A 27276-nucleotide genomic window follows, 5' to 3' on the forward strand; every position below is an offset into this window, starting at 1 on the left:
TATATATATATATATGCATATATATATATATATATAAAATAAAAATAAATACAATGCTGCTACTTCGCAGATTTTACTTAGCGCATGGGTCTCTGGAATGTAACCCCTATGATAGTGATAGGATCACTGTACATACTATTCTGATATATATTTGTGTAAATAGATTTCTGTTTTACCCCTTATCTGTAAATTGCATAAGGTTAGAGATCAATTATTAGCCTAAATAGTGATGGGTTCTGGGTATACCCACTGTTCTTCATAGTGACTGTTTAATAAATATTTGTTGAATGAACATTAGTCATTATTTCACTAATAAAATAAATGGAGCACAGGAAACAAATCTGGAATTAACAATTACAAACCATACTTTTAATTTTGCAGTTTTAAAATTATAAATCCTTGTTATGGTTAACAGATTGGTTAAAGTCTACATTAGTGTTAGTTATCCAGACATCTAAGATTTTACTAGGGTAAATAACTTGTTCTGTATTAACCTGTTTTCTAGATGTCTAAAATTTATTCCTTTAACATTTAAATTAAAAACTTTTTAAAAAGCATTTTGACTGAAATCTTTATAACATTTATCACACAATTCTGTTTTGTAAAATTGTTATAAAATTAAACAGTTGTTTTAATTATTGAATGTTTTTCACTCAAAGTCATAGTTATGTGTGTCATCTTTTTACTGCTGAATCGATTAAGCAATAGTCACTTGATAAGTATCTGCTATGTTTCAGACTCTGTATTGGGAGAAAAAATACAAAAATGAGATAATTTCTGCCCTCAAAGAGCTTACATTCTGCTAGGATCAGGGGATATAACATTTTTATAAATAAGTAAATGCAAATTATAAACTTAACTATATTTGGAATTTTCTAGTTTTGTCTGACTAGTCACTGGCTTGCCAGTTCCTTCTCCAGCTCAAACTCGGGCAAATAGGGTTAAATGACTTGCCAAAGGTCACACAGCTAGTGTCTCAAGCCAAATTTGAACTCATGTTTTCCAAAATCCAGGCCTAGCACTTGATCTACTGTGCCATCTAACTTCCCATTTTGGGATTGGAGACATTAATTGGGAAAATCACGAAAGGTCACTTGGAAGAAGCTGATAATTAAGTTGAACCTTGAAGGGAGCAAGCATTTCCAAGAAAAGAGAAATGAAGACAGAGAGTATGCTAGGCCCTGGGGACCAACAGCCTATGAAAAGAGATAGAGGTGGGATATCAAATGCCATATGAGAAAGACAAGTAGGCAAACTGTACTGGAACCTGGATTTTCTTTTCCCCAAAAAATCTTTAATGGATAGGAAGGTAGAATATACTTGGGGAAGGGGTGGACCTTCGCAAGTTCTTGGGGAATACAAAATGACTTATTGTTTTTATGTGCGTTGCCTGTAGTTTTGCTTTTTATTCTTCCTCCTGAAAGGAATGCAGAAAGAAATTCTGGTTAACTCAAGTGGCTTTCAATTAATTTAGATGTAGAAGTCCTCATTTAAATAGTATTTTTGAATATTTAGTTCAATTTGGGTAAATTTCAGCTTTTTTTACTTATTACTATGTACATTCAGTGTTTCTTTTGGGAATTTTAGCTTTTGAGTAAAAGAATAAAATTTTATTACTGATAAAAGCATATTTTTTTAGATAGATTCCTTCTTTTTGTTCATCTTTAATAAGTAATTGTTTTGCAATTCAAATTTGTTTTCTAACCTGATTTTTAACTAATTATTTAACTAACTAATTAGATTTTTAACTAAATATTGGGGTTAATTCAATATTCAAGTGTGATACGATTTGAATTTTTCTCCACACTAGGTTAAATGGGCCAAAGAAAATTATCACCATAATATTGGCTCCCCATATTCTTTACGTTTAGCTTCCGCTGATGTCAATGGGAAGATCATTGTTTGGGATGTAGCAACTGGAGTAGCTCGATGTGAAATACAAGAGCACAACAAACCTATTCAGGGTAAATAAGAAAATCTGTGCTTGTATATACATTTTTCTTAAAATAGAATTTTGCATCATGCAGTATTGTTTTTATCATGGGCTATTCTTTCCATTTACATTGTTGTATTCACTGAGTATATTGCTTTCCTAATAATTTAACTTTCCTTTAGATCAGTTTTTATAAGTGTCCTCCATGCTTCTTTGTATTATGTTTGTAGTTTCTTAGAACACAGTAACATTCCATTATGTGAATATTTGTTTATTATTCCCTAGATCAGTGATGAGCAAACTTTTTAAAGAGGGAGCCAAAGGAAAGGAAATGCTCATCTGTCAGTCTGTTTCTAAGACAACTCTTTCGAAGTTTCATTGTATTGTATCCTACGCATTGTATTTGTCAGATTAGGAATAATGTTTCACAGCTGGATAGAACATTTCAGGGGGGTCACATCTGGCCTGCAGGCTGTAGTTTGCCCATCACTGCCGTAGACAATAGGCATTCTTTTGGTTTTCAGTTATTAGCTATCACCCAGTATGCTGCAACAAATATCTTGTTGTGTATGGACCTGTTCTTTTTACTAGTGACATCTTTGTATATGCCTAACAGGAATCACTGGGCCAATGGGATAGTCATTTTAGTCACTTTCTTTGCCTAATTCCAAATTGCTTTCCAGAATGTTCACAGCACCACTAAAAATGCATTAATTTTCCTACCTTATCACAAAATGCTTCAAAATTGACTATTTTCAACTTTTGTTAGCTTTTCCAACTTGCTGGGTATCAGGTGAAATCTCAGGGTGGTTTGTATTTGTATGTACTTATTATTTGTGATTTGGTGAATTTTTTTATATGGTCATTGATAGTTTTCCCTTTTTTTCTATGTTTCTGTTTGTTGTCTATGTATCTTAGATAATCAAACTCTTGTCAGAAGTGTTTGATACAAAGATTCTGAGAATAGTTTAAGCCTTTATGAAAAGCATCCTATGATGTATCTTCTCGCTGATCCTCAGTTTCCTCATCAATCAAATGGGGATGATTGGATAAGATGAGTTCTAAGTCCCCTTCTAATGTTATCCTTGAATGTTACAAAATTTTATAACCTTTCCAGTGCTAATATTATAAGGTTCTATTTTTGAAGTCAATTGTAAATGAGTTGATATTATTTGCTAATTTGAGTCATTCACCTTTTCTTCCTTTAGTGGGGGATAGTTAAGTTAATTGAATTTTCATTAGGTTACCCAAGTTAGGAAAAGAATTAGCATTTATTCTACTCAAGATTTCTTTGACTCTGATTCTCCTGTGATAATAGACTCTCTCATGCCTTTATCTAGTTTGTTAAAGTGAACAGACATGAAAACAGGCCTCATAGGAAAAAAAAAAAGATGACTTTAAAGATGACTTAATATCCCAAGAGAGTAATGACACCAACTTAGAGAAGTTTTGACATGTTAAATTTGGATGACTTTGTCTTCATTCGCTTGAGCTTCTAAAAATGTAAAGTTAAATTCTAACAGATTTGACATTCAGATTTTGGCAAAATTGTAAAGATTTTATATAAAATCAGATCTTATTGACAAATTAGAAAAGTAATCTTTTGGGGGGCCTAAACCTATTATTTTACTGATTTAGAGAATTCCTTCTACTAATACAAATCAGCACCTACTTTGCAATTTAATGATCTTTGAGTGTTGTCTCAGTGTGTAAATGACTTACTCTAGGTCATATAGCCATTGTTTGCCAGAGACAGGACTTGAATCTTGATCTTCTCTTCAAGGCCATTTTTCTATCACTTATGCTTACATGTTCCTCAAAATAATTTAATTGTTATTTATTCAAACATTTTCTTTGTGATGTTCACAGACATGCAGTGGCTATGGAATCAGGATGCTTCCCGAGATTTGCTACTTGCTATACATCCACCAAACTACATAGTGTTATGGAATGCAGACACTGGCACCAAACTTTGGAAGAAGAGTTACGCAGAAAACATCCTTTCTTTTTCCTTTGATCCCTTTGATCCTTCACATTTAACTTGTGAGTTGTATTTTTTTGTATCAAAGTATTAAGGAAAATATCTTTATAAAATATTGAATAGAAATTCTGAGGTCCCTCTTAAAATGATAAAATCAAATATGTGGGGAAGTCTGACTAAACTTTAAAAGCTCTCAAAGTAGGATATTAAACTTTTTCTTTATAATTCTTGGTTTTTGATAGTTGAATTACAACCCTGTGCTGATATGCAGTATTTTAATAGTTGCCGATAAAAACTATTGGGCCACACTGGCACTCTTGAAAATTTGTATTAGAAATAAAATAGCCAAAGAAAGAAAATTGTAATTATCAATTTAAGATAGTGTTTATTTCCAATTCAGACTTAATTAAGTTCATTTTTCATGGTTTAGGAAGAGCTGAGTCAGTGGTTTCATTTGAACTTAATAGCATTGTTTAAAATGAATGCTTGCAACTTTTATCATACCCATTTTTACCTCTGAGTTCTATAAACAATTATATGTAAGAAAGAATATAAACTCAAAGAAATTTCCCCCCACATATGAATTCTGCTCCTTTAAGAATTTATCTAAGATGCTTTTGGCTAAGTTTTGCTGAAAATCTAGCCATATAAAATATTTCCCTCTGGATTAGGAAGATTCAGAATCTTGGCATTATAAACTATGAAACTAGTGTATATCTTGGTATTTCTGGTAATTTGAAAGAGTATGTGGATTGACTTACTATTTTTTTAATGTTTTGAGCATTGCTTCTCATGTAGGCCATGTTGATATTATTATGGGGTTACAACCGGGTGTTGTGGGGTACAATGGTGAACCCCTGGGTTCGGGAAGGATACCTTTTGCAAGAATGCAAGACTCTGAAGCTTAGCTTAAAGGTAAAAAGAAAGATTTATTAGTAAGATAGTATTAATGGCCAGCAAGATGGCATGAGTGGAACAATCCTGGGGGTTGCTCCCAGAATGCCTCAGTTCAGGGGTTTTTATACCCTTTACAACAGTGAGTACATGAAGTTATGTTATGGTGTGAACATGACTCTAGGGTGTTAAGCACTAAGGTATTTGGTGGGGTGTGGGGTCTGCCTAGAAACCCTCCTGGCTTAGGGAACATCTTAGATGGATGCCTGAGAAACAGCCCGAAGGTATCAAGGTGTAGCCTGGAGGTATATTTCTTTGTCTGTCTCTACCCAAAGGACTATCCAAAGATGATAGTAATCTCAGGGTCTTATAAACGCTATCAGATGTTCTTGGCTTAGAGTCAGGAGAACAGAAGGGAGCAGGGAATTTCCCTGTTTACAGTTTGCCTTAGTTAAGGGGTGCAGTGCCCATGGCATCTCTGTACAATACCCATGCCATCTCCCTTCCATGCCCATGCCAATATTATTATTTTTTCAAAATGTCCCTTTCATGACATGAGCAATACGGATATGTATTAAATGAAAGTATGGATATAACCAAATCAGACTATTCACTGGCTCAGGGTAGGGAAGGAGAATAATCTGAATTTTAAAATGTCAAAAATTGTTTCTCTGGGTAACTGAAAAAAAATAATATTAAAAAAAGAAATATGTTCCTTAGTTTTCTGCTTATATGCCTGCTAGGAAAAAGTTTTTGTTTGTTTGTCTTTAATCTGAAAACTTTGATTATCATTATTCTGGTACTTTCTAATTGACAGTAGCCGTAAGGTAGCATTGTCCTATATACTATTTTTAACCCTCTCTCCCCCCCATATAGATCCTAAGAGACAAAAATACTGCTTTAGAATATAAAGAATATGCATTTAGACTTAGAAGTTCATACTTACAATTACATGTTTTTCACCAAATCAAATTGTTAGTCTTGGTGTAAAGTATATAAAGTATAGTATCTCTTCTGCATAGAGCTTCCATTCTAAAATATCACTTTATTTTCAAGTTAGAAATATTATATAGAAATTAAAATGGAAATCAATATGCTATACTAATTTACAAAAAACACTACTTGTCTAGTGTTCATTCAAATTCACCAAAACATTACTTAGTACTAATTATGTGCTCTGTTGGTTTCTGAGGGGTATACAAAGAGCCTTGCCTTCCCAGAGTTTATAACCTAGGGAAATGAGGCAAGTACATAGAAAACTGCAAGCAGTGGTATAAATTTGGACATGAAAGGAGCTTTTTTTTTTTTTTTTTTAATTTTAATTTTCAGAAAATTTTTCCATGGTTACATGATTCATGTTCTTACTCTCCCCTCCACCCCTAACCCAATCCCCAACCTCAACCCTCCCTACCCCTGTAGTCGAGGTGCATTTTCACTGGTTTTTACATGTGTCATTGATCAAGACCTATTTCCATATTATTGATAGTTGCACTGGGGTGGTTGTTTAGAGTCTACATCCAAAATCATATCTGCACCAACCCATGTGTCAAGCAGTTGTTTTTTCTTCTGTGTTTCTAGTGCCACAGTTCTTCCTCTGAATGTGGGTAGTGTTCCTCTTCATAAGTTCCTCAGAATTGTCCTGGGTCATTGCATTGCTGTAGTTCAGAAGTCCATTACCTTCTATTTTACCACAGTGTATATTGGTCTCTGTGTACAGTGTTCTTCTGGCTCTGCTCCTTTCACTCTGCATCAATTCCTGGAGGTCTTTCCAGTTCACATGGAATTCCTCCAGTTTATTATTCCTTTGAGCACAATAGTATTCCATCACCAGCAGATACCACACTTTGTTCAGCCATTACCCAATTGAAGGGCATCCCCTCGTTTTCTGGTTTTTTGCCCCCACAAAGAGCACAGCTATAAATATTTTTGTACATGTCTTTTTCCCTATGATCTCTTTGGGTTATAAACCCAGCAGTGGTATGGCTGGATCAAAGGGCAGACAGTCTTTTAAAGCCCTTTGGGTATATATGAGAGGTGCTCATAAGAGATCTATAAATGAGAAGATTTAGAGGAGGAAAAACAAGTCACTTCTGATTGAGAGTGGGCTTTGGGAAATTAGGGGCTTTTGTTTTGCCAGTAACCTACCTCATAGTACCGCTTTAATTTCAAGAATAGATCTATTAGAGCTGATCATATTGGCCTCTAATGCATTTTGTAATAAAACACCTACTCCTCTTAGATTTCTAGATGATTTCTTTTGCCTTAAAATATGATATACCAATAAAGTTGTGTTATTAAACTTATCATTGCTTCCCTTTCAACATTATATTGGAATAAAGCTGATAAAACTGGTTAACCTTTATTATCACTTTTCTTTTCTTAATGCAGTACTCACCAGTGAGGGGATTGTATTCATCTCAGACTTCTCTCCATCCAAAGCACCTGCCAGCTCAGGGAAAAAAGTTTACATTTCCAGTCCACATTCCAGCCCAGCTCATAATAAGACAGCTGCAGCCACAGGTGCCAAGAAGGCTTTAAATAAAGTAAAAATATTGATCACTCAAGAGAAACCTAGGTAAGTGCTATGTTTATTTAGTAGTGAGATATGATCAGAAGTTATATTTTTAATAGTGAGCATTGATTTTCTTTCTTTTCTTCTCCTCATTTTTTATTTTGAATTTTGAGTCAGCAGTGGAACAGCTAACAGTTTTCTTTTTTCTTTTTGTTTTTATTCAAGACATTTTACTGATTACATAAGAGACTAAAATGTCTCATTCATGAAGCAGATGCAGCATCATATATTAAATGTGTACAGGGAATTTTGAGGGAGCTATTTATTCCATGATCCCTTACTCTTATTCAGTGTTTACAAGTTAGGTTTAATTTAGAGGAGATGGAATGAAATTTCTGAAAATCATTTCAGGGTCCATTAAATAGACATGAATATTCACATATTTGGAACTGTGGCTCCCTCTTGGATCAAATACAAACTTCTCTGATATATTAAACCCTTCATAACCTAGTTGCAATCTGCTGTTCCATCTTTATATGGAACATATATGTTAGTATATGTGGTATATATGGTTCCCCTTTACCTTATCCAAACCTGCTTTCTTGCTATTTCTCACATGTATTACTTCTTGTCTTGTCTCTGGGATTTTTCACTGACTGTTCCTCATGCCTGAATTTCAGTTTCTCCTTATTCTGTACTTTTTAGCCCTGCTTTTATACAGTTTGTCTCAAGTGTGAAGACCATCTTCTTCTTGAAATATTTTCCTGTGTTCCTTCAGCTTTGAATACTTTCTTTCCCTAGTTTCCTTATATTTATTTTGTAAATAGTATATGCATGTATTTATCTGTGTATGTGTTGTCATATTCAAGGGAATGTAAACTCCTTGAAAGCAGAGACTTTTTCATTTTTAACTCTGTCCCTAGAAAACAGAACAGTGCCTGGTGTTGAGTAGGTGTTTAATAAATGCTTGTTTGATATGATAATTATAATAATGAATCCTTGTAGTCAAGGGTTTCTCAAAATCTGTAGAATAGTGATAAAGTAGCTCAGAAAAGTAGAAAGAACTCTCCATTAGAAATCAGAACATATCTGTTCTGTTATCTATCCTGCCACTCACTAATTTAAATAAGTTACCTTTGCAGACTTTTTTTCTTGACTGTAGAATGAGAAATAATAAACTTTCTATCTGTAAAAGTCTTGTTAGTTCTAGAAGTTGCCAAATTAAGTTCATGTTGTAAATTTGAAATATCTTAATAGTAACTCAAATTAAATGACAGATCTTAACATTCCTTTTTGCAGACATTTACTTAAATTATTTTATAAAAAGCAAAACAATGAAACACTTTATGTGTGACATTCATTCTTATTACAAAGGATATTTCATTTAAAGCTGTTGTAATCTAATGTAACTGAAAATTTTTTTGTTTTCAGTGATTAAGATGCCATCTTGTGGTTTGGATAGTCTTTAACTGTATTTCAGGGTCTTCATATAGTTATTACTGTTGTAACAAAAATAGTAAAAATAAAATATATTTTGAAAATGGTCTCAAAGTTTCACACAACTTCTCTTATTACAGTTGAAGAAACTTTAGATAAAGTTGAAGTGATTTACCCAAAATAACATAGATTTTTTTTTTTAAACCCTTACCTTCCATCTTGGAATCAATACTGTTTATTAGTTCCAAGGCAGAAGAGTGGTAAGGGCTAGGCAATGGTGGCCAATTGACTTGCCCAGGGTCACACAGCTGGGAAGTGTCTGAGGCCAGATTTGAACCTAGGATCTCCTGTCGCTAGGCCTGATTCTCAATCTACTGAGCTACCCAGCTGCCCACATATAGCTTCTTAATGGCAGAGCCAAGTCTAGAATAAAAACCATGTCTGCTGACTCTTAGGCTAATTTTCGTTTCTGTTCACCCTATTTTATGTAGTTGTATTGGCATTCTCTAGTAGGAAAATTTAGAAATGCTTTACTTTGTGTGTATGTGTGTGCCTGTTAATTCTAGCAGATTGGCTAATTTGTCAAATTATAAAAGCTGAATTTTTGTGAATGCTTTTAGTATCTACTTTTTCTTTTATTTATTATCTTATAACAACAGTATAATACTTTTAAACTTGTTGAAAAGTAGCTCATTTTAAAAATACTAAAAGTTGCACCCTGGCTCAGAGTACATTAATACATTGGTGATTAACTTAACTTTTTTGGTATGCTCTAACTTTTGTAGCATTGGAGACAGACCCTTCTTGGTCATTTCAGGAAGTAGATATGTAATTTCTAATTCAGTTTATATAACAAAAACCTGAAATTAAATAAAGTTTTTATCAGGAGAGGCAAAACCTTTGAGATACAGTGATATGTTCAATATAACTTTTATTTTTCAGTGCTGAATCTGTAACACTCAATGATTGTCTTCAGTTGTCATACCTACCTTCCAAAAGGAATCACATGTTGTTACTTTATCCAAGAGAAATTTTAATCCTTGACCTGGAAGTAAACCAGACAGTTGGTGTAATTGCAATAGAGAGAACAGGAGTACCATTTCTACAGGTATTCACTCTAGTTTGCAATTTATTTTCCATAAAATCACTAATTTATTTTTAATCTTTTAAAAATTAATGTCTATTTTTATATCATCATCTTTCCTGAATATAGTTCTTTTTCCTTCCTTCCTTTCTGAACAACCTGTCTTTTATAAATGAGGTGGTCAAAAATAATTATTAATTTCTATAAGTCAGTCACTACATTAGCACTGGGTATATAAAGAAAAGTAAATACAGTCCTGCTGCCCTCACACAACATATACATAAATAGCTAGGTCCAAGATATATAATGAATAGATGGAACATAAACTCAAAAGGATTGGGAAAGTCTCTTGCAGGAGGTAGTGTTTAAGCTGAGTCATTTTCTTTCTGGTTAAATTTGATCGTTAAACTTTAATATAAGCAAGTCTTTTATTTTGTATTTCCTCTTCTCTGTGATTCTTAATGAGTTTATTTTGCCCTTAAAATGACCAAGAATATTCTGGGAACTTGAGTTATTTAGATAATGTTAATTACACACATGAACTTAGGAAGCTTTGTATTTAGATATAGTCTCTGCTACTTACTAGCTTTTGGACCCTGGACAAATCATTTAACTGCTCTTGAATGATTTCCTAGGATTTAACCTACTAAGCATGTATCAGTGGAATATCTGCTGATGGAGTACATTATTGCACTGGAAGCTTCCTGTGCTAAGGAATATGAGTGTGTGTAAGACTTAGATGAATTTTAAATATATATTAACAATTGAATGTTTTTATTTCTTGGTTGATCCATTTAGCATGGATTTTAGCTAATAATAACAGGCAGAATTTCTATCATAACTTTAAAGTTTGAGAGGTCTTTCACAAATACCTCATTTTATCCTCACAACAGTTTTGGAAATTAGATGCTTCTGTTATCCCTCTTCTACAGTTGAAGAAACCAAAGTAGACTAGAAGTTAAAATGACTTTCCCTGAGTCATGTAGTGACTGAGGGAAGATTTGAACCTGGGTCTTTTTGACTCCAGGTCTAGATGTCTATCCACTGGGTCACCTAATTGTTTTAAACTTAAATATCACATTATCCATATTATTTATATCCATATTATCCATGCCATATTAATTCACTGTATTTTGAGAAACAAATGTAACCTCTCCTATAGGTAATCCCCTGCTTTCAGCGTGATGGCTTATTTTGCTTACATGAAAATGGTTGCATAACTTTAAGGGTTCGAAGATCTTATAATGCTATTTTTGGGTCTTCAAATGAAGAGTCAGGTAAGGTTATATAACATTTTATGTTATGTACATACTTTTATTTTGATCATACTTCAGTTTTACTCTCTTTATACTCTTGTACTTGTTCTGCCTTTTTAAAACATTTCTTTTTGAAAATGACGTAGATGAAAATGAGACAGAAGCAAGTGATTATTAATTCTATTATTGCAGGATAGTCTTTATTATTAATAGAATTGTACACTGTGTTGGGACGGTAATGGAATTAAGTCTTTTTAATTTCTTAAATTTATAACAGTGCAAATTGTAAAAAGTGTATGAAATCTATTTTTCCATTAGAAGCCTCTTCTACTGCCCCATAATAATGGGATGGTAGCCTTTAGACTTAATGAAATCCCACAGCCATTCTGTATTCACTTAATTTGAAAAAGAGTGTAAAAGGTTCAAGTCTAGGTTACTCATCCTGTCATTACTAAGCTGGCTGCAGGGCAGTTAACTTTTCAAACATAGCAGGTTGTAAAAACCACAGCCTAAGACTTAGAGAAGTTATATATTCTTGCAGTAATGAAGAAAGACATTCACTAATCACTATGTACTATTCCATAACCATGTATAATGGGAATGCCTTTTAAAAACATGTTATCAGAAGATATATTGATTTAAGTTATTTTAGAAATCAAATTTATTGAGGAGGTATAATATCTTTGTCTTTCTTAGGAATTTCATTCTGAAATAAAGTTACTGTGAAATTGTAGGTTCCACAAAGTGGTTTTTAAAATTTGGTCATATTTGTACTTCTTTTTTTTTTTAACCCTTGTACTTCGGTGTATTGTCTCATAGGTGGAAGATTGGTAAGGGTGGGCAATGGGGGTCAAGTGACTTGCCCAGGGTCACACAGCTGGGAAGTGGCTGAGGCCGGGTTTGAACCTAGGACCTCCTGTCTCTAGGCCTGACTCTCAATCCACTGAGCTACCCAGCTGCCCATTGTACTTCTTTTGAAATAGTTATTGGATTGAAGTTGTTCATTTCTGGAATAATGTTAGCAATTCTTTTATAAAAAAGATCCAGATCCAGTTCAGGAACTGACCTATGATTTACGAAGCCAATGTGATGCAATTAGAGTGACCAAAACTGTTCGTCCATTCAGTATGGTATGTTGTCCTGTCAATGAAAATTCTGCTGCTCTCATTGTGAGTGATGGAAGAGTTATGATATGGGAATTGAAGTCTTCCGTTTCTTATAGAAACTATCGTAACAGGTAACTCATTTCTTTTATTTTTACTTTTAAGTCTTTTAATGTTGTTACTATAAGCGATATTACCACTACAAAATATATGGTTCATAAAATACAAATAATTAGTTCATTGGGGAAAATGAGAAACAGACGAAGACTTGGAGATATTTTGTAGGTCTTAAAGACCCCAGAGGTAAAATGGATCAATACTTTGGGGGGCCCCAAAACTATATTAGGGCCATAATCTGGAATTAATATCTATCTATCTATCTATCTCTCATGTTATATTGAGCTTCGTAAAATTGTTAACTATTTCTTTGCAGCAGTTCAGGTGCATCACCTTTATATTCACCAATATCTTTCTGTGGAATTCCTGTAGGAGCATTACAAAATAAACTCCCAGATCTTTCTTTAGATAATATGATTGGTAAGTTTTTGTTTTTTTCTCCAACTTTAATCTGGGCTATGCTTTGTGAAGAGAAAAGTCAGAAAGCCACTGATGTACAATCATATATAAAATTAAGCTTAGATTTGAGAGAAGTAAAATGTGGAAGGGGTTCATATTAAATACATAATTGAGATAGAAATTATCTTGGGAAGTGCCTATATTACCACAGAATGGAATTTTACTTGTTGAAATTGAAGTTTATTAATGAAAAGAAGCATTATAGATCCTATAGCACATTTGGGAATCCAACAGATTGGTCTCTAGTTCTCTTCTGTCCATCTCTGACTAGCTGTGTGATGTTAGGCAAATTTTATAGCCTTTTTGGGCATCAGTTTCCTCTTCTGTTATTGATGATGATAATATGTGCCCTACATTCTGCACATTTGGTTTCTTTTATTTTTACAGGGGATAGGGAGGAAAAGTTTGGGTTAGAAGGGACAAGATTAGAATTAAAACAATATATATTTTTTTAAACTACACTGTGTAAGGCTTTAAGGAACAAAATCATAAAAGAGAGTGTCCTTTTCCTCAAAGAACTTGTGTTATACTCAATAGTATATGTAAAAGTACTTTAAAGCATTAAAACAACTCTACAAATAAAACCCAATTTCGTTATGTCTAAATTGTTTTAATGTTTTTAGCTAATATGTTTTTAAATTCTACAGACATGAAGTGCTTCCTCTTAGCAAGGAACTTTGTTGACTTCTGGGGCTACAAACATAAAAAGGAAGTGCTATTTAGCTTCAGGGAACTTACATGTTAAAATTAGAGCTACAAACGAAGATTCTGAGCAGTTTCGAAGAACTAATTTTTATAATTGCATCAGTCATAACATTGTTTTGTGAAGATAAAATTAAGTCAATTATTTTTGGAGCATTTCTAATTTAGAAAACACTTTTGCCAGAAAATTTGAGGAGAAAGAAAAAAATATTTTTAATCAATTTCTGGTTCACATGTTCTAAAATAGGAAAAATAATTTTTAATCCTCTCACTTAATATCATGTCTGTTAAATAGTTATGTACCTAATTGGGAGGATCCTACTGCAAGTATGGTAAAGCTATGCACTAATAGTTTTTTCCCTATCCTGAAACATGTGAGTATTTAAGAATTGGACTTTTCTTACTCATTAAAGTTTATATTTTGTCTAATTTCATACCTATGTTATTATGCATTATAAGAAAATTTGGTTGTACTTGCATGGTATAGGGAATTCAACTTGCCCTAAATCTTGTTATTCCTATTTTTATTACTGATTGGTTTTTGCCACCTTAATTTCACCTTTTTCTAATTTTACTAGGGCAGAAGCTTTTGAGTCATCTTTGATTCTTCCTTCCCCCTCGACTCTCATTTTGAATCAGTTCCCTGCTGATTTAATCTCTCCTATGGATATATTCTCTTTCCTCCTTTCCATTACCACCTGCTTAGTTCAAGTCTCCATTCACCTCTTGGCTGAACTATCACAATAATGTTCTAACTATTCTCCCTGACACTCCTTCGAATCCCATCCAATGGATTGCTGCCAGATTAATTTTTCAGAGGCCAACCCTTTAATGACTTCCTCATCCTTAACAAACAAATCTTATACCTCTTAGCTTATTATTTGGGCTCCTCATAATCTGGACTTTCTTTAACTCTTCCTACTCCCCTTCTGAAAGCAGGCTACCCCAGGTTGGATGACTACCATCCTCCAACATGCCCTGAGCTTTCTTGCCTCATGCTTGAGATTAAGAATAAATGCCACCTCTTCCAGATTCCTTCTGCCGACAGACTTCTTTTCATTCCTATAAACTGTTGTTTTCTCACTTGTGTCCCATTCACATCTTTTCAAATATTGTTATTTTTTATTCTGTACAAGACTTATGCCTCCTGCTAATAGCGGCTTAATAAATGTTGAATTAAATGCAGCACAGAGCACAATTTTCAGAACAAATTTGCCTTTTTTTTAAAGAAAATAAAGTATATATATATATATATATATATATATATATATATATATATATAGGCATAAATCAACAGTTATAATTAAGCAGATTATTTTTCATTTAGAAGTTTTGTAGAATTAAGGTATCAAAGTGCAAAGTAACATTTTTAAAAGGATAAAATAATGCAGATTATGTAGCTACTTGATGGTACAATTGATTTAAAGGCATTAATTAAGTGAGCCTTTGTTACTTTAAAACATTTTAATTATAACTTTTAATTAAACCTTTAATTTGAACTGTAATGTGTATTCTGTGATAATGGAAAACATTTTCTTGTTATCCAATTAAAAGTGGTTGGACTGATTTATGCTCATCCAATAAAGACTATTAAGATGTAAAACACTGTGATATATGTAAGTGCAAATCCTTTTAATGAATTAAAGACAGAGAAAAGTTCCTCCCTGTCAGAAAAGAGTTGGACTGCTTGTTGGAAATATGTAGGATCTATATAGTACAGTTTAAACATTTTTTCACTAATATATTCATTCTCTATTTTTTGAATTCTTAACTGGAGTTGAGATTTTTTTTTTTTTTTTGTATTTTACATAGAGTAAATTGTCAGATTGTCAATATCTCTTGGCTTTTTCTTTGTTTTTCCTTTTTTTTAATTGACTTCAGATTATGATATGGGAAAAATTTGTGATCACCTTATTTTTTATACCTTACTATAAACAAGTGGTAGTTTTTTGTTTTTCACTCCTTAAAACTTTTTGTGAGGGAGGGTTTTTTAATTTTAGGGTTTTTTTTTTTAGTTGACAATTGAAATTTCTATAATGCTCTTGGAATTGGTACATTTTATGACTCAGTTAATTGATATCTTTAATATCCTCTGTAATGTATCATTGAAAAATTTTAAATTGTAAACAATAGCAATTCAAGAAGCATTTATAAAGTCACTAACATATCTTAGGCACTTGAGGATACAAAGACTGGAATGAGAATTTTCATTTAAACCTGCTAATCAGTGTCTAGATTGAAGGGCTATTTTGAGAGTTGATTAGATTTTAAATTAACTATTTTTTATTGTTCTTAAATGTATGTAGCTGTTAGCTTCACAGAAACCAGCATCTATTCTAGCTATTTCTAATGCTGTCTCCTATTATTTTATACTTTTATATTTTATATTTTGTATTTAATATTTTATTCCTCTCTCTTGCAGACCTTTCTTCATTGCTCTCTAAGCTAAACATCCCCAGTTCCTTCATTCGATACTTGCATGATCTTGAGATCCCTTTACCCTGCTGGTTCTTCTTAACTAACTTAGCAATATCTTTTCTCAAATGTGACCCCTTTTGAACAAAAGCCTCTAGATGTGGATTAATAGCGGTTGACTGGAGCTATACTCTCAAGCTCTTTACTGCCTGCTCTCAGGACTCATTACCATAATACGGACCCTTCATTGAAGCCATGAATGGAATGAGCCTTAAAAGATCATAAAACCCTGGAAGGACATTAAAGATTATTTAATTAATCCTTTCATTTTATACATTAGGAAACAGGCTCAGAGATATTAAAAGTATCTTGCCCTAGGTCTCACAATTAATAAGTCATATTAGCTAGAATTAGAATCCATGCTTCTGGAGAGGTTATAGGGGCTATTGATGGATTTTAGTTAGGAGGACTTTAAATATCTTGTAGTTATGTATCCTTTGAGGCTATACAAGGGAGGTCAGAGTCATGTAAGCAAGGAGTGAAAGGGTTGTCTATCTAGATAGAATCTCTTAAGACCCTACATAGCTTTTGAAGAGACTAGGCTCTATCTCTTTAAAATACTTTTTTTTTTTCCTGGAACATAAATGTATTTTATTGACAAGTTAAAGTTTTGGGGTTTTCTTGAGGTCAGAATTCCATATAATTGATAGGCTGCTATTTTGATTATTAATCAGGGCAAAGCACAATTGCTGGAGAAGAGCACTTAAGAGGCCCCACCTTACAGGAAGTACATTTGAAGTTTTTGCTCACAGGACTTCTTTCAGGACTTCCTTTGCCACAGTTTGCTATCCGTATGTGTCCACCACTTACCACAAAAAATATAAAACAGTATCAGCCACTGCTTGCTGTTGGTGAGTACCTGACTTAATTCTTTTTCAGAACACTTCACAATTATGTAATGTAATAGGTGGAATATGCTGGGTTTTTCATTTCTAAAAATCCATTTTTTTTGCCTTCTTCTTAAATTTTGAGTTCCAAATTCTCTCCCACTTCTCTCCCACCACTAAACAAAGCAAGTAAAATGATATCAATTAATTACATGTATGAAATAATGCAAAACATTTCTGTTAGACATATCACAACAAATACAAATTAAGAAAACTTGAAAATTATGTCCTTAATTTTGGACTTAGAGTTCATCAGTTCTCTCTTTGAAAGTGGATAGTATTTTCTCATTACAAGTCATTTGGTTCATTGTATTAATCAGAGTCGCCAAGTGTTTTATAGTTGATAATCATTATGCATTGCTATTATTGTGCACAGTGTTCTTCTCACTTCACTTTGCATCAGTTCATGTAGGAATTACCAAGTTTTTTTCTGAAACCACCCCCTTTCTCATTTTTTAATATCACAGTAGCACTCCATCACAATCCTCTGAAATAACTTTTTCAGCCATTCCCCAATTGATGAGTATCCCTTCAATTTCCACTTCTTTGCCACCACAAAAAAAGCTACTATAAATATTTTTGTACATTTAGATCATAATTCATTTTCCTTGGTCTCTTTGGAATATAGAACTAGTATTAGTATTATTTAGTGAAAGGATTTTATAGCCCTTTGGGCCTAGTTCCAAATTGTGATGGACCAGTTTACAACTCCACCAACAGTTTATTAGTATGCCTGTTTTTCCTCACCTCTTCCAACATTTGTCATTTCTGATATATGTGAGGTGGTACCTCAGCGTTGTTTTAATTTGTATTTCTCTAATAAGTAGTAATTTAGAACATTTTTTTTGATGACTATAAATAGTTTTGATGTCTTTTTTCTGAAAACTGCCTTTTCATATCCTTTGACCATTTATTAGTTGAGGAATGCTTTGCCATTTATAGGGCAAATGAGGCCTTTATCAGAGAAACTTTCTGTAAAAAAAAAAAAAACTCGGTTATTCTCTGGCTATGGTACTTTTTAGGAAAATATAGTTTTCCTGATGAGCATTCTCTTTGTCTGAGTTCATGACTGCTCCCCCTGCCTTTTAATAGATTCTGCTCCATCTCTTTATTTTTATTTCTTTGTGTCTTTCTGTTTTAGGTGTGACTCTTGTAAACAGTTTATTGTTGGATTCTAGTTTCTAATTTATTCTACAATCCACTTCTATTTTATGGATGAATTAATCTCATTCAGAGTTATGACTACTAATTTTCCATCCTGTATTTATCCCCCATCTCTTATACTTTATCTCCTTCCCCTCATATTTCCCTGTAGGGTAAGATAGATTTCTATACCCAACTGAGTATTATATTCTTTTCCTCTTTGAACCAGTTATGAGTGAGGTTCAAACATTACCCACTCCCACTCCAACCCCATTTTCCCTTCCACTATAAAGCTCTTCCTTGCAAACATCTTATGTGAGAACATTTTTCTCACTCTACCTCTCCCTTCCACTTCTCCTAGTATGTCTGTCTTCCTCATCCCTTTGTTGTTGTTTTTTTTAGAATATCCCAACATAATCAACTCAAAACTCATGCTCTCTGTTTCTTCTAACTGTCCTAATAATAATAATAATAAAGTTCTTCAGAGTTATATGGATCATATTCCCATATAGAAATGTAAACTCTGTATTTGAGACTTTTATGATTACTCTTTCATGTTTACCTTTTTATACTTCATATATAAAAATACATACATATATTTAAATGTCAGATTTTCTATTCAGCTCTGGTCTTTTCATCAAAAATGCTGAAAAGTTTTTATTTCATTATATATCGATTTTTCCCCATAAAGTTTTGCCCAGTAGCTTTTTCTTGATCATAATCTTAGATCCTTTCTTTGCCTTCTACAATATTATATTCCAAAGACTTTGCTTCTTTAATGTAAAAGCAGCTAAATATACTTTGTGATCCTTACTGATATTTGAATGATTTCTACATAAAATATTTTCTTCTTCACCTGGGAGCTCTGGAATTTGGCTATAATATTCCTGGAAGTTTTTGTTTTGGTATCTCAGGAGGTGATCAGTGGCTTCTTTCAATTTCTATTTTATCCTATATATCTATGATATTGGGGGAATTTTTCTTTATAATTTCTTGAAATATGCTATCAGGGCTTTTTTTTTTATTATGGCTCTCAAGTAGTGTAATAATTCTCAAATTATCTCTCCTTGATCTATTTTCCAAGTCAGTTGTTTTTCCTGTAAGATATTGCACATTTTCTTCTTTTTCATTCTTTTGACTTTGGTTTACTGTTTCTCAATGTTTTATGGAGTCATTAGTTTCCACTTGCCCAATTCTACTTTTAAAAAATATTTTCTTCAGTGAGCTTTCATTCCTCTTTTTTTCCTATTTGGCCAATTCTTTCTTAAGCAGTTCTAGTTTTCAGTGAATTTTTATACTTCCTTTTCCATTTGGTTTGTTCTGCTCTGTAAGAAGTTATTTTTTCAATATTTTTTGTGCCTCTTTTGTCAAGTTGATAATTCTCTTCATTATTTTCTTGTATCACTCTTATTTATTTTCCCAATTTTTCCTCTACCATTTCTTGAACTCTTCCAAGAATTCTTGCTGGTCTTAGGTTCAATTAGCATTCTCCTTTGTGACTTTGATTATAGCTGGTTTCACATTGTTGTTTTCTTCTGAGTTTATGTCTTGGTCTTCCCTACCACTCCAGTAGCTTTTTATGCTCTAATTCTTTTTTGTTTTTTGCTCATTTTTCCAGTTTGTTTCTTGACTTTGGACTTTATGATTAAATTGGACTCTTTTTGCCTTGATGTGAAGAGGCACATTGATAAACAAAAGGCTTTTGTGTACTGCTGTTTCCAGAGCTGATCTTGGGCATCTACAAGTTTTTAGTCATTTCAAGGTGATTGTGAACTGGAGAGAGGTGGGCTCAGTGTTTTCCTGGTCTGTGCTCTGGTCTTTACATGGGAAAGGCTCTTCTTTTTCTACAGCCATGAGCACTAATGCTCTTTCTTGCCTTGGCATTGTGACCAAGGCCCCACTCTCTTGTAACTGATCACAAATGCTTCTCTACACCAGAAAGGCTTTGGGTAACAGAGCCACAAGTCATCTATACCCAGTGCCAGTAAAAGGTCTCCTGTAATTTTTCTCTAACTACTTGTCCAATGTCTTACCTTCTTTGCTAAGAGCTCCAGAATCTGCTTGTTGTCACTGCTGCTGGTGCTCCTGCCATGGTCTGGGCTTGGTCCCACCCTGGTGTCACAGAAGTCTCCCCTGACCTTCTGAGTTGTCTTAGACTAGAAAATGACCTTTTGTTTGCTCTTCTGCTCTAAAATTTGATTTGGGGAGTTATTTTAAAGTTGTTGGGAGAGTTTAGCTGGGTTACTGTCTGTACTCTGCCATTTTGACTCTGCCTCTTAAGTACTAAAAATCCTTTGTTTTGTGTATGGGTGTATGTATATCTAACTATCTGAGATTTTAAAAAATTAATAAAGAATATTTTTCCATGGCTACATGATTTATGTTCTTTCCCTCCCCCCCTCCCAGAGCTGACAAGCCATTCCACTGGATTATACATGTATGTGATATATACATATATCACTCATTACCTATTTCCATGTCACTCATTTTTGTAATAGAATAGTCTTTTAAAATCAAAACCCCAAATCACATACCCATATAAATAAGTGATAAATCATATGTTTTCCTTCTGCGTTTCTACTCCCACAGTTCTTTCTCTGGATATGGATAACATTCTTTCTCCCAGGTCCCTCAGAATTGTCCTGGATCTTTGCATTGCTGTTAGTAAACAACAGGATTACATTTAATTGTGCCACAGTGTTTCACTTTCTGTGTTCTCCTGGTTCTGCTCATTTTGCTCTGCATCATTTCCTGGAGGCCTTTCCAGTTCACATGGAATTCCTCCAGTTCATCATTCCTTTTAGCATAATAGTATTCCATTAACGTCAGTTACCACAATTTGTTCAGCCATTCTCAAATTGATGGACGCCCCCTCATTTTCCAATTTTTTCCACTATAAAAAGCACAGCTATAAATATTTTTGTACAATATTTTTCCCTTATTATCTCTTTGGGGTACAAACCCAGCAGTGGTATGGCTGGATCAAAGGACAGGCAGTCTTTTAAAGCCCTTTGGGCATAGTTCCAAATTGTCTTCCAGAATGGTTGGATCAGTTCACAACTCCACCAGCAATGCATTAGTATCCCAATTTTGCCATAATCTCTCCAACATTTGTTATTTTCCTTTACTGTCATATTGACCAATCTGCTAGATAGGAGGTGGTACCTCAAAGTTGTTTTGATTTTCATTTCTCTAATTATTAGAGTCTTAGAACACTTTCTCATGTGTTTATTGATAATTTTGATTTCTTTATCTGAAAACTGTCTATTCATGTCCCTTGCTCATTTATCAATTGGGGAATGGCTTGATTTTTTGTACAATTGACTTTGCTTCTTACAAATATGAGAAATTAGACTTTTGTCAGAGGTTTTTGTTATAAAGATTTTTTTCCAATTGGTTGGTTTCTTTCTAATTTTCATTACATTGGTTTTGTTTGTACAAAACCTTTTTAATTTAATGTAATCAGAATTATTCATTTTTGATTTTGTAATATTCTCTATCTCTAGCTTTGTCTTAAATTCTTTCCCATAGACCTCACAGGTATTTCCCTCTTTACATTTAAATCATTTACCCATTCTGAATTTATCTTGGTATAGAGTGTGAGATGTTGATCTAAACCTAATCTCTTCCATACTCTTTTCTAATTTTCCCAGCAGTTTTTGTCAAATAGTAGGTTCTTGTCTCAAAGGCTAGGATCTTTGGGTTTATCATAGACTGTCTTGCTAAGGCCACTTACCCCAAATCTATTCCATTGTTCCTCCCTTCTATCTCTTAGCCAGTACCATATTATTTTGATGATCACTACTTTATAGTGCGGTTTAAGATTTGGTACTGCTAGGCCTCCATCCTTGACATTTTTTTCATTATATTCTTTTTCATGATATTCTTGATCCTTTGTTCTTTCAAATGAACTTTGTTATAATTTTTCCTAATTCTATAAAAAAGTTTCTTGGTAGTGTGATATGTATGGCACTGAATAAGTAAATTAATTTGGGCAGGATTGTCATTTTTAGAATATTAACTTATCCTATCCATGAGCAATGAATGTTTTCCCAATTATTTAGATCTAGTTTTAATTGTGTGGAAAGTGTTTTATAGTTGTGTTCATATAATTCCTGTTTTTGTCTTGGAAAATAGATTCCTAACTATTTTATATTGTCTAGGGTGATTTTAAATTGATTTTCTCTTTATAACTCTTGCTGCTGAGTTGTGTCGGAAATATATAGAAATGCTGATGTTTTATGTGGGTTTATTTAGTATCCTGCAATTTTGATAAAGCTATTTTTCTACTAGCTTTTTAGTTGATTTTCTAGGATTCTCTAAGTATACCATCATATCATCTGCAAAGAGTAATAGTTTGGTTTCCTCATTTCTTATTTTAATTTCGTTTCTTTTTCTTCTCTAGTTGCAACAGCTAGCATTTCTATTACGATATTAAATAATAGTGATGATAATGAGCATCCTCACTTCACTCCTTATTGGGAAGACTTCTAAATTATCCCCATTGCAGATACTTGCTATGGTTTCAAATATGTACGATTTATTATTTTGAGTAAAGGCCCATCTATTCCTATACTTTCTAGTGTTTTTAATAGGAATGGGTGTTGTATTTTGTCAGAGGGTTTTTCTTCGTCTATTGAGATAATCATGTGATTTCTGTTGGTTTGATTATTGACATGGTTGATTATATGGATGGTTTTCCTAATATTAAACCATCTTTGTATTCCTGGTATAAATCCCACCTGATCATAGTGAATAGGTCTTGTGATCACTTGCTGGAGTCTTTTTGCTAGTATTTTATTTAAGATTTTTGAATCTTTGTTCATTAAGGAGATGGTCTGTAGTTTTTTTTCTTTGTTCTTGGTCTGCCTGACTTTGGAAGCAGTACCAGATTATGTCATGAAAGGAATTTGGTAAAACTCCTTATTTGCTTATTTTGTCGAATAGTTTATACAGTATTGGGATTAGTTGTTCTCTAAATGTTTGATGTAATTCACTTGTGATTCTATCTGGCCCTGGAGATTTTTCCTTCGGGAGTTCCTTGATGTCTTGTTCAATTTCTTTTTGTGAGATGGGATTGTTTAAGTAATCTGTTTCCTCTTTTGTTAATCTAGGCAGTTAATTTTTTTGTAAATATTCACCCATTTCACCCAGATTGTCATAGTTATTGCCATGTAAATGGGCAAAGTAAATTTTAATAATTACCTTAATTTCCTCTTCATTAGAGGTGAGGTCTTCCTTTTCATCTTTGATACTATTAATTTGATTTTTTCTTTCTTTTTTTTAATTAATCAGGGCTTTATTTTATTTGTTTATTTTTCAAAGTTCCAACTCCTAGTTTTATTTATTAGTTCAATAGTTCTTTTAATTTTATTAATTTCTCCTTTGACTTTTAGGATTTCCAATTTAGTTTTTATCTGGGGACTTAAAATTTGTTCTCTTTCTAGTTTTTTATGTTGCATGCTCAATTCATTGATCTCTTCCCTCTCTGATTTGTTGATAAAAGTATTTAGGGATATAACTTTTTTCCTGAATACTGCTTTGGTTGTATCCCATAGATTTTGATATGTTGTATCCTCATTGTCATTCTCTTCAATGCAATCAGAAATTGTTTCTTTGATTTGTTTCTTGACCCATCAGTTTTGAAGAATTAGATTATTTAGTTTCCAATTAATATTAAATTTGCCTTTCCATAAGCCATAATTATGATTTTATTGCATTATGATCTGAAAAAATTGCATTTATTCTGATTTCTTACATTTGTTTACAATGTTTTTATGCCCTAGTAGATGGTCAGTCTTTGTATATGTGCCATGTTGCTTCTCAAAAGAAGGTATATTCCTTTTTATCCCTATTTATTTTTCTCCAGATATCTATTAGCTATAATTTTTCTAACATTTCATTCACTTCCCTTACTCCTTTCTAATTTTTTTTGTTTGATTTATCTAGTTGTGATAGGAGACCTTTGAGGTCCCCCACTAGTATGGCTTTACTATCTATTTCCTCCTTAAGTTCCTTTAATTTCTCCTCTAGGAATCTGAATGCTATACCATTTGGTGCATATATGTTGAATACTGTTATTTCTTCTTTATTTATACTGCCTTTCCTCAAGTTGTAATTATCTTCCTTATCTCTTTTAATCAAATCTATTTTTAACTTTGTCTGAGATCATAATTGCTACTCCTGCCTTCTTTGTCTCAGTTGCAGCCCAGTAAATTCTGTTCCACCCTCTTACCTTTACCCCATGTATGTGTCTGCCTGCCTCAAATGTGTTTCTTGTAGACAATATATGGTAGGATTCTGGTTTTTAATCCATTATGCTATATACTTCCTTTTTATTGGTGAATTCATCCCTTTCACATTCGTGGTTATAATTACTAGCTGCGTATTCCCCTCCATTTTGACTTCCTGCTTTAATTCTACCTTTTATCTTATCCCTCTTATCCTCTTATTTTATTAAATGACCATACTTTCCCCTGCAAGAATATAGTCAATTTTGTTGGGTAGTTGGTTCTTGATTGTAGATCCAGTTCCCTTGCTTTCCAGAATATCATATTCCATGCCTTCTGGTCCTTCAGTGTGGATGCAGCCAGGTCCTGTGTAATCCTGACTGTGGCTCTATGATATCCAAATTGTTTCTTTTTGGCAGCATGTAATATCTTTTCCTTGGTCTGGAAGTTCTTGAACTTGGCTATAATATTCCTGGGTGTTGTCATTTGGGGATTTAATGTAGGAGGTGATCAGTGTATTCTTTCAATCTCTACTTTACCTTCCTCTTCAAAAATATTTGGCAGTTTTCTTGGATAATTTCCTGTAGAATGTTGTTCCTTGGTCATGATTTTCTAGTAGTCCAATAATTCTTATTATTGTCTCTTCTGAATCTGTTTTCCATGTCTGTTGTTTTGTCAATGAGGTGTTTCATATTTTCTTCAATTTTTTTATTCTTTTGATCTTGTTTTATAGATTTCTTGTTGCCTTGGGAAGTCATTTGCTTCTATTCTAATTTTTAAAGACTGAATTTCATTCTTGGTTTTTTGATCCTCCTTTTCCTTTTGATCTATTTTTCTTTTTAGGTTATTGTTTTTATCTTTTACTTTCTTTTCCTCATTTTCAAGCTGGTCAATTCTGGCTTTTCAGCAACTATTTTCTTGTTTTATTTCATTTGCCTCTGTTTCCAGATGACTTATTTTGCCTTTTAAATTCTTTACCCAGATTTCTTCTATCTCTCTTAATTGTTTTTTATTTAATTATTTTTTGAGTTCTTCCAGTTTCCTGAGGTTTCTGAGTTTTTGCTTCCTATTCCTTGTTCCTTCTCTGTTCTATTTGTTCTTTGTTCATTACCTAAATAGAAGCTGTTGATTAGAATTTCTTTTTTCTTTTTCTGTTGTTTACTTTTATTTTTTCCTTTTTTCCCCCTCCTTATTGGCTGTATTCTTGTTCCTTTGTTTGTCAGATCTGTGAGTTTGGGCTTTTCTGCCCTGAAGGGTATCTTCTCTGTTCTACTGATTAATTGGATTAGGCTGATGGAGTTGACTTGTTGTATTAATGTGCCCTGAGGCCATATTTTCCCCAGCTGCCAGCAGCTTGGTCAAGGTGTTGAGCTTCCCTTACTGGTAACAAGGCACTCCATTGAGGTACCTGTCTTTAACCTGGGATCTCACAGTTAGCCAGAATCCTACTGAGTGTCTCAGTGCAGTAGGTGAGGAAGGAGTGTTGGATCTTTCTCTTATAACTAAGAATTTGACTTTATCTATGTATTTTTGAAGTTGAATCGTGTAGGAGAAACCTGTGCTTCTGTCTTGTTGTTGATTTTGGCTTTTGGTCCATTTTGTGCACTTGCTCTTCTGGTTGTTTGTTAGCTCTGTAAGTTTGAGCTTTTCTGCCCTCTTTAAGCTTCTTCTTTGCACTATTGATAAACTAAATTAAGCCAGTTGACCTGATCTGCAGAACTGAAAGTATCCTATTGCCAAAACTTCCAGCTACAGAGGCCTAAGATGGAGGTTTGGTGATTGAAGGCTGTGATCAGCCTGCCCTCTTCTCTGCTTCTCTCCTCCAACTGCCTTCTTGCTAGCTGTGGTCAGAGTCTTGAGCTTCGCTTAGTTGTGGTAGCAAGGCATTCCTTCCTAGTTGGAGTCCTCATCCTGAGATCCCTTGGACCCCTGGAATTTTGACTAAGTAGGTGGGGGAGGGGCCCTGGGACCTTCTTTCTTTTTCTTAAACCTGAGAATTCTCTAAGTGCTTTGGAACGCCTCCTCCTAGTTCAAGCTTTTGTTGATCCAATCAAAAGGTTGACAAAGGAGAGTTAATACTGTCTTCACAATCTAGTAAGGTACTAAGTAGGGGTACTTAAGTTATTGTTAACCAAAGTGTTAGCTCCATCTTGAAGCATAAGAGATTCCCATTTACAAGTGTAAACTCAAAGAGAACAAAAAATTCCCTTTTATACTTAGCCATAAATGTATCTAACTTAAAGCTCTCCACTTGAAGGCTAATGGTAGGTTCCCTGAATATTCTTACTTCTTTCTGGTTTTGTATTTTGATAGTGGTATAGTATACAATGTCGAATTCTGCCTAGGAATTCCTAAGTAATTTTCCTCCAACATTAACACTTTAAGAGTGCATCTTTATTTTTTAAATAATTTTTATTAACAATTCTGACTTTGGTCTTATGGTTAAGAGATCGATTTTATTTCCTTTTCTAATAAAATTTTATATATTATGCTGGTAAAAATTTGAAACATTTGAATTTTATTTTCTTTTGGTGAACTTATAGTTGGTTGCAGATTCTTTTGCAAGTATATATTTGTAAAATTCAGTTTTTTAAAATGCAATTCTTACCTCATTTATTTATAATTGTCCTATCTTGTGTGGTTTGGATGGTTGATTTGATAATATTAAAATTTTAAGCTTCTTGATGTACACTTTTTTTTTTCTCACTTTGATCCCTATTGTCTATTATCTTCTGAAAGTGACTTGAATTTTAAGGTTTTAAATTACTATATGTATATAGTTTTTTCAAATGTAAGAGATAAATTTTTACCTCTAACAAATATTTGCCTTGTTATAATAATGTAATTTTTTTCTGTTAGTTATAATAGAACTTCTATAATATGTAAACCAAAAACTTTTCCATAGAAAGATATAACATCTAAAAGATACAACTACTATGCTAGAATTAGAGACTTTGATTTTAAAATGAAATTCATTTTCCTGGAACACAATGAAATATAAAATCTTTTATTGTCAACACAACAAATAGAAGTATAAGTTCTTTAAAATGTGTTCTAAATTAA

The 27276-nt window shown here is 33.2% G+C and overlaps 1 protein-coding gene across 1 annotated transcript in view; it reads left to right on the plus strand.

Annotated features, from left to right (window-relative positions):
- Window positions 1-27276, plus strand: part of WDR11 (WD repeat domain 11) — an 86264-nt gene that overhangs the window by 2977 nt on the left and 56011 nt on the right. Inside the window, exons 3-10 of the mRNA XM_044665634.1 lie at window positions 1811-1964; window positions 3803-3976; window positions 7197-7383; window positions 9700-9865; window positions 11004-11118; window positions 12139-12334; window positions 12634-12737; window positions 16628-16804. Of these exons, the coding sequence (XP_044521569.1) occupies window positions 1811-1964; window positions 3803-3976; window positions 7197-7383; window positions 9700-9865; window positions 11004-11118; window positions 12139-12334; window positions 12634-12737; window positions 16628-16804 (1273 nt within the window). The remainder of the gene's footprint in view (window positions 1-1810; window positions 1965-3802; window positions 3977-7196; window positions 7384-9699; window positions 9866-11003; window positions 11119-12138; window positions 12335-12633; window positions 12738-16627; window positions 16805-27276) is intronic.

This window comes from Gracilinanus agilis, chromosome 2 (assembly GCF_016433145.1).
Source record: "Gracilinanus agilis isolate LMUSP501 chromosome 2, AgileGrace, whole genome shotgun sequence".
In the NCBI taxonomy this organism is placed as follows: domain Eukaryota; kingdom Metazoa; phylum Chordata; class Mammalia; order Didelphimorphia; family Didelphidae; genus Gracilinanus; species Gracilinanus agilis.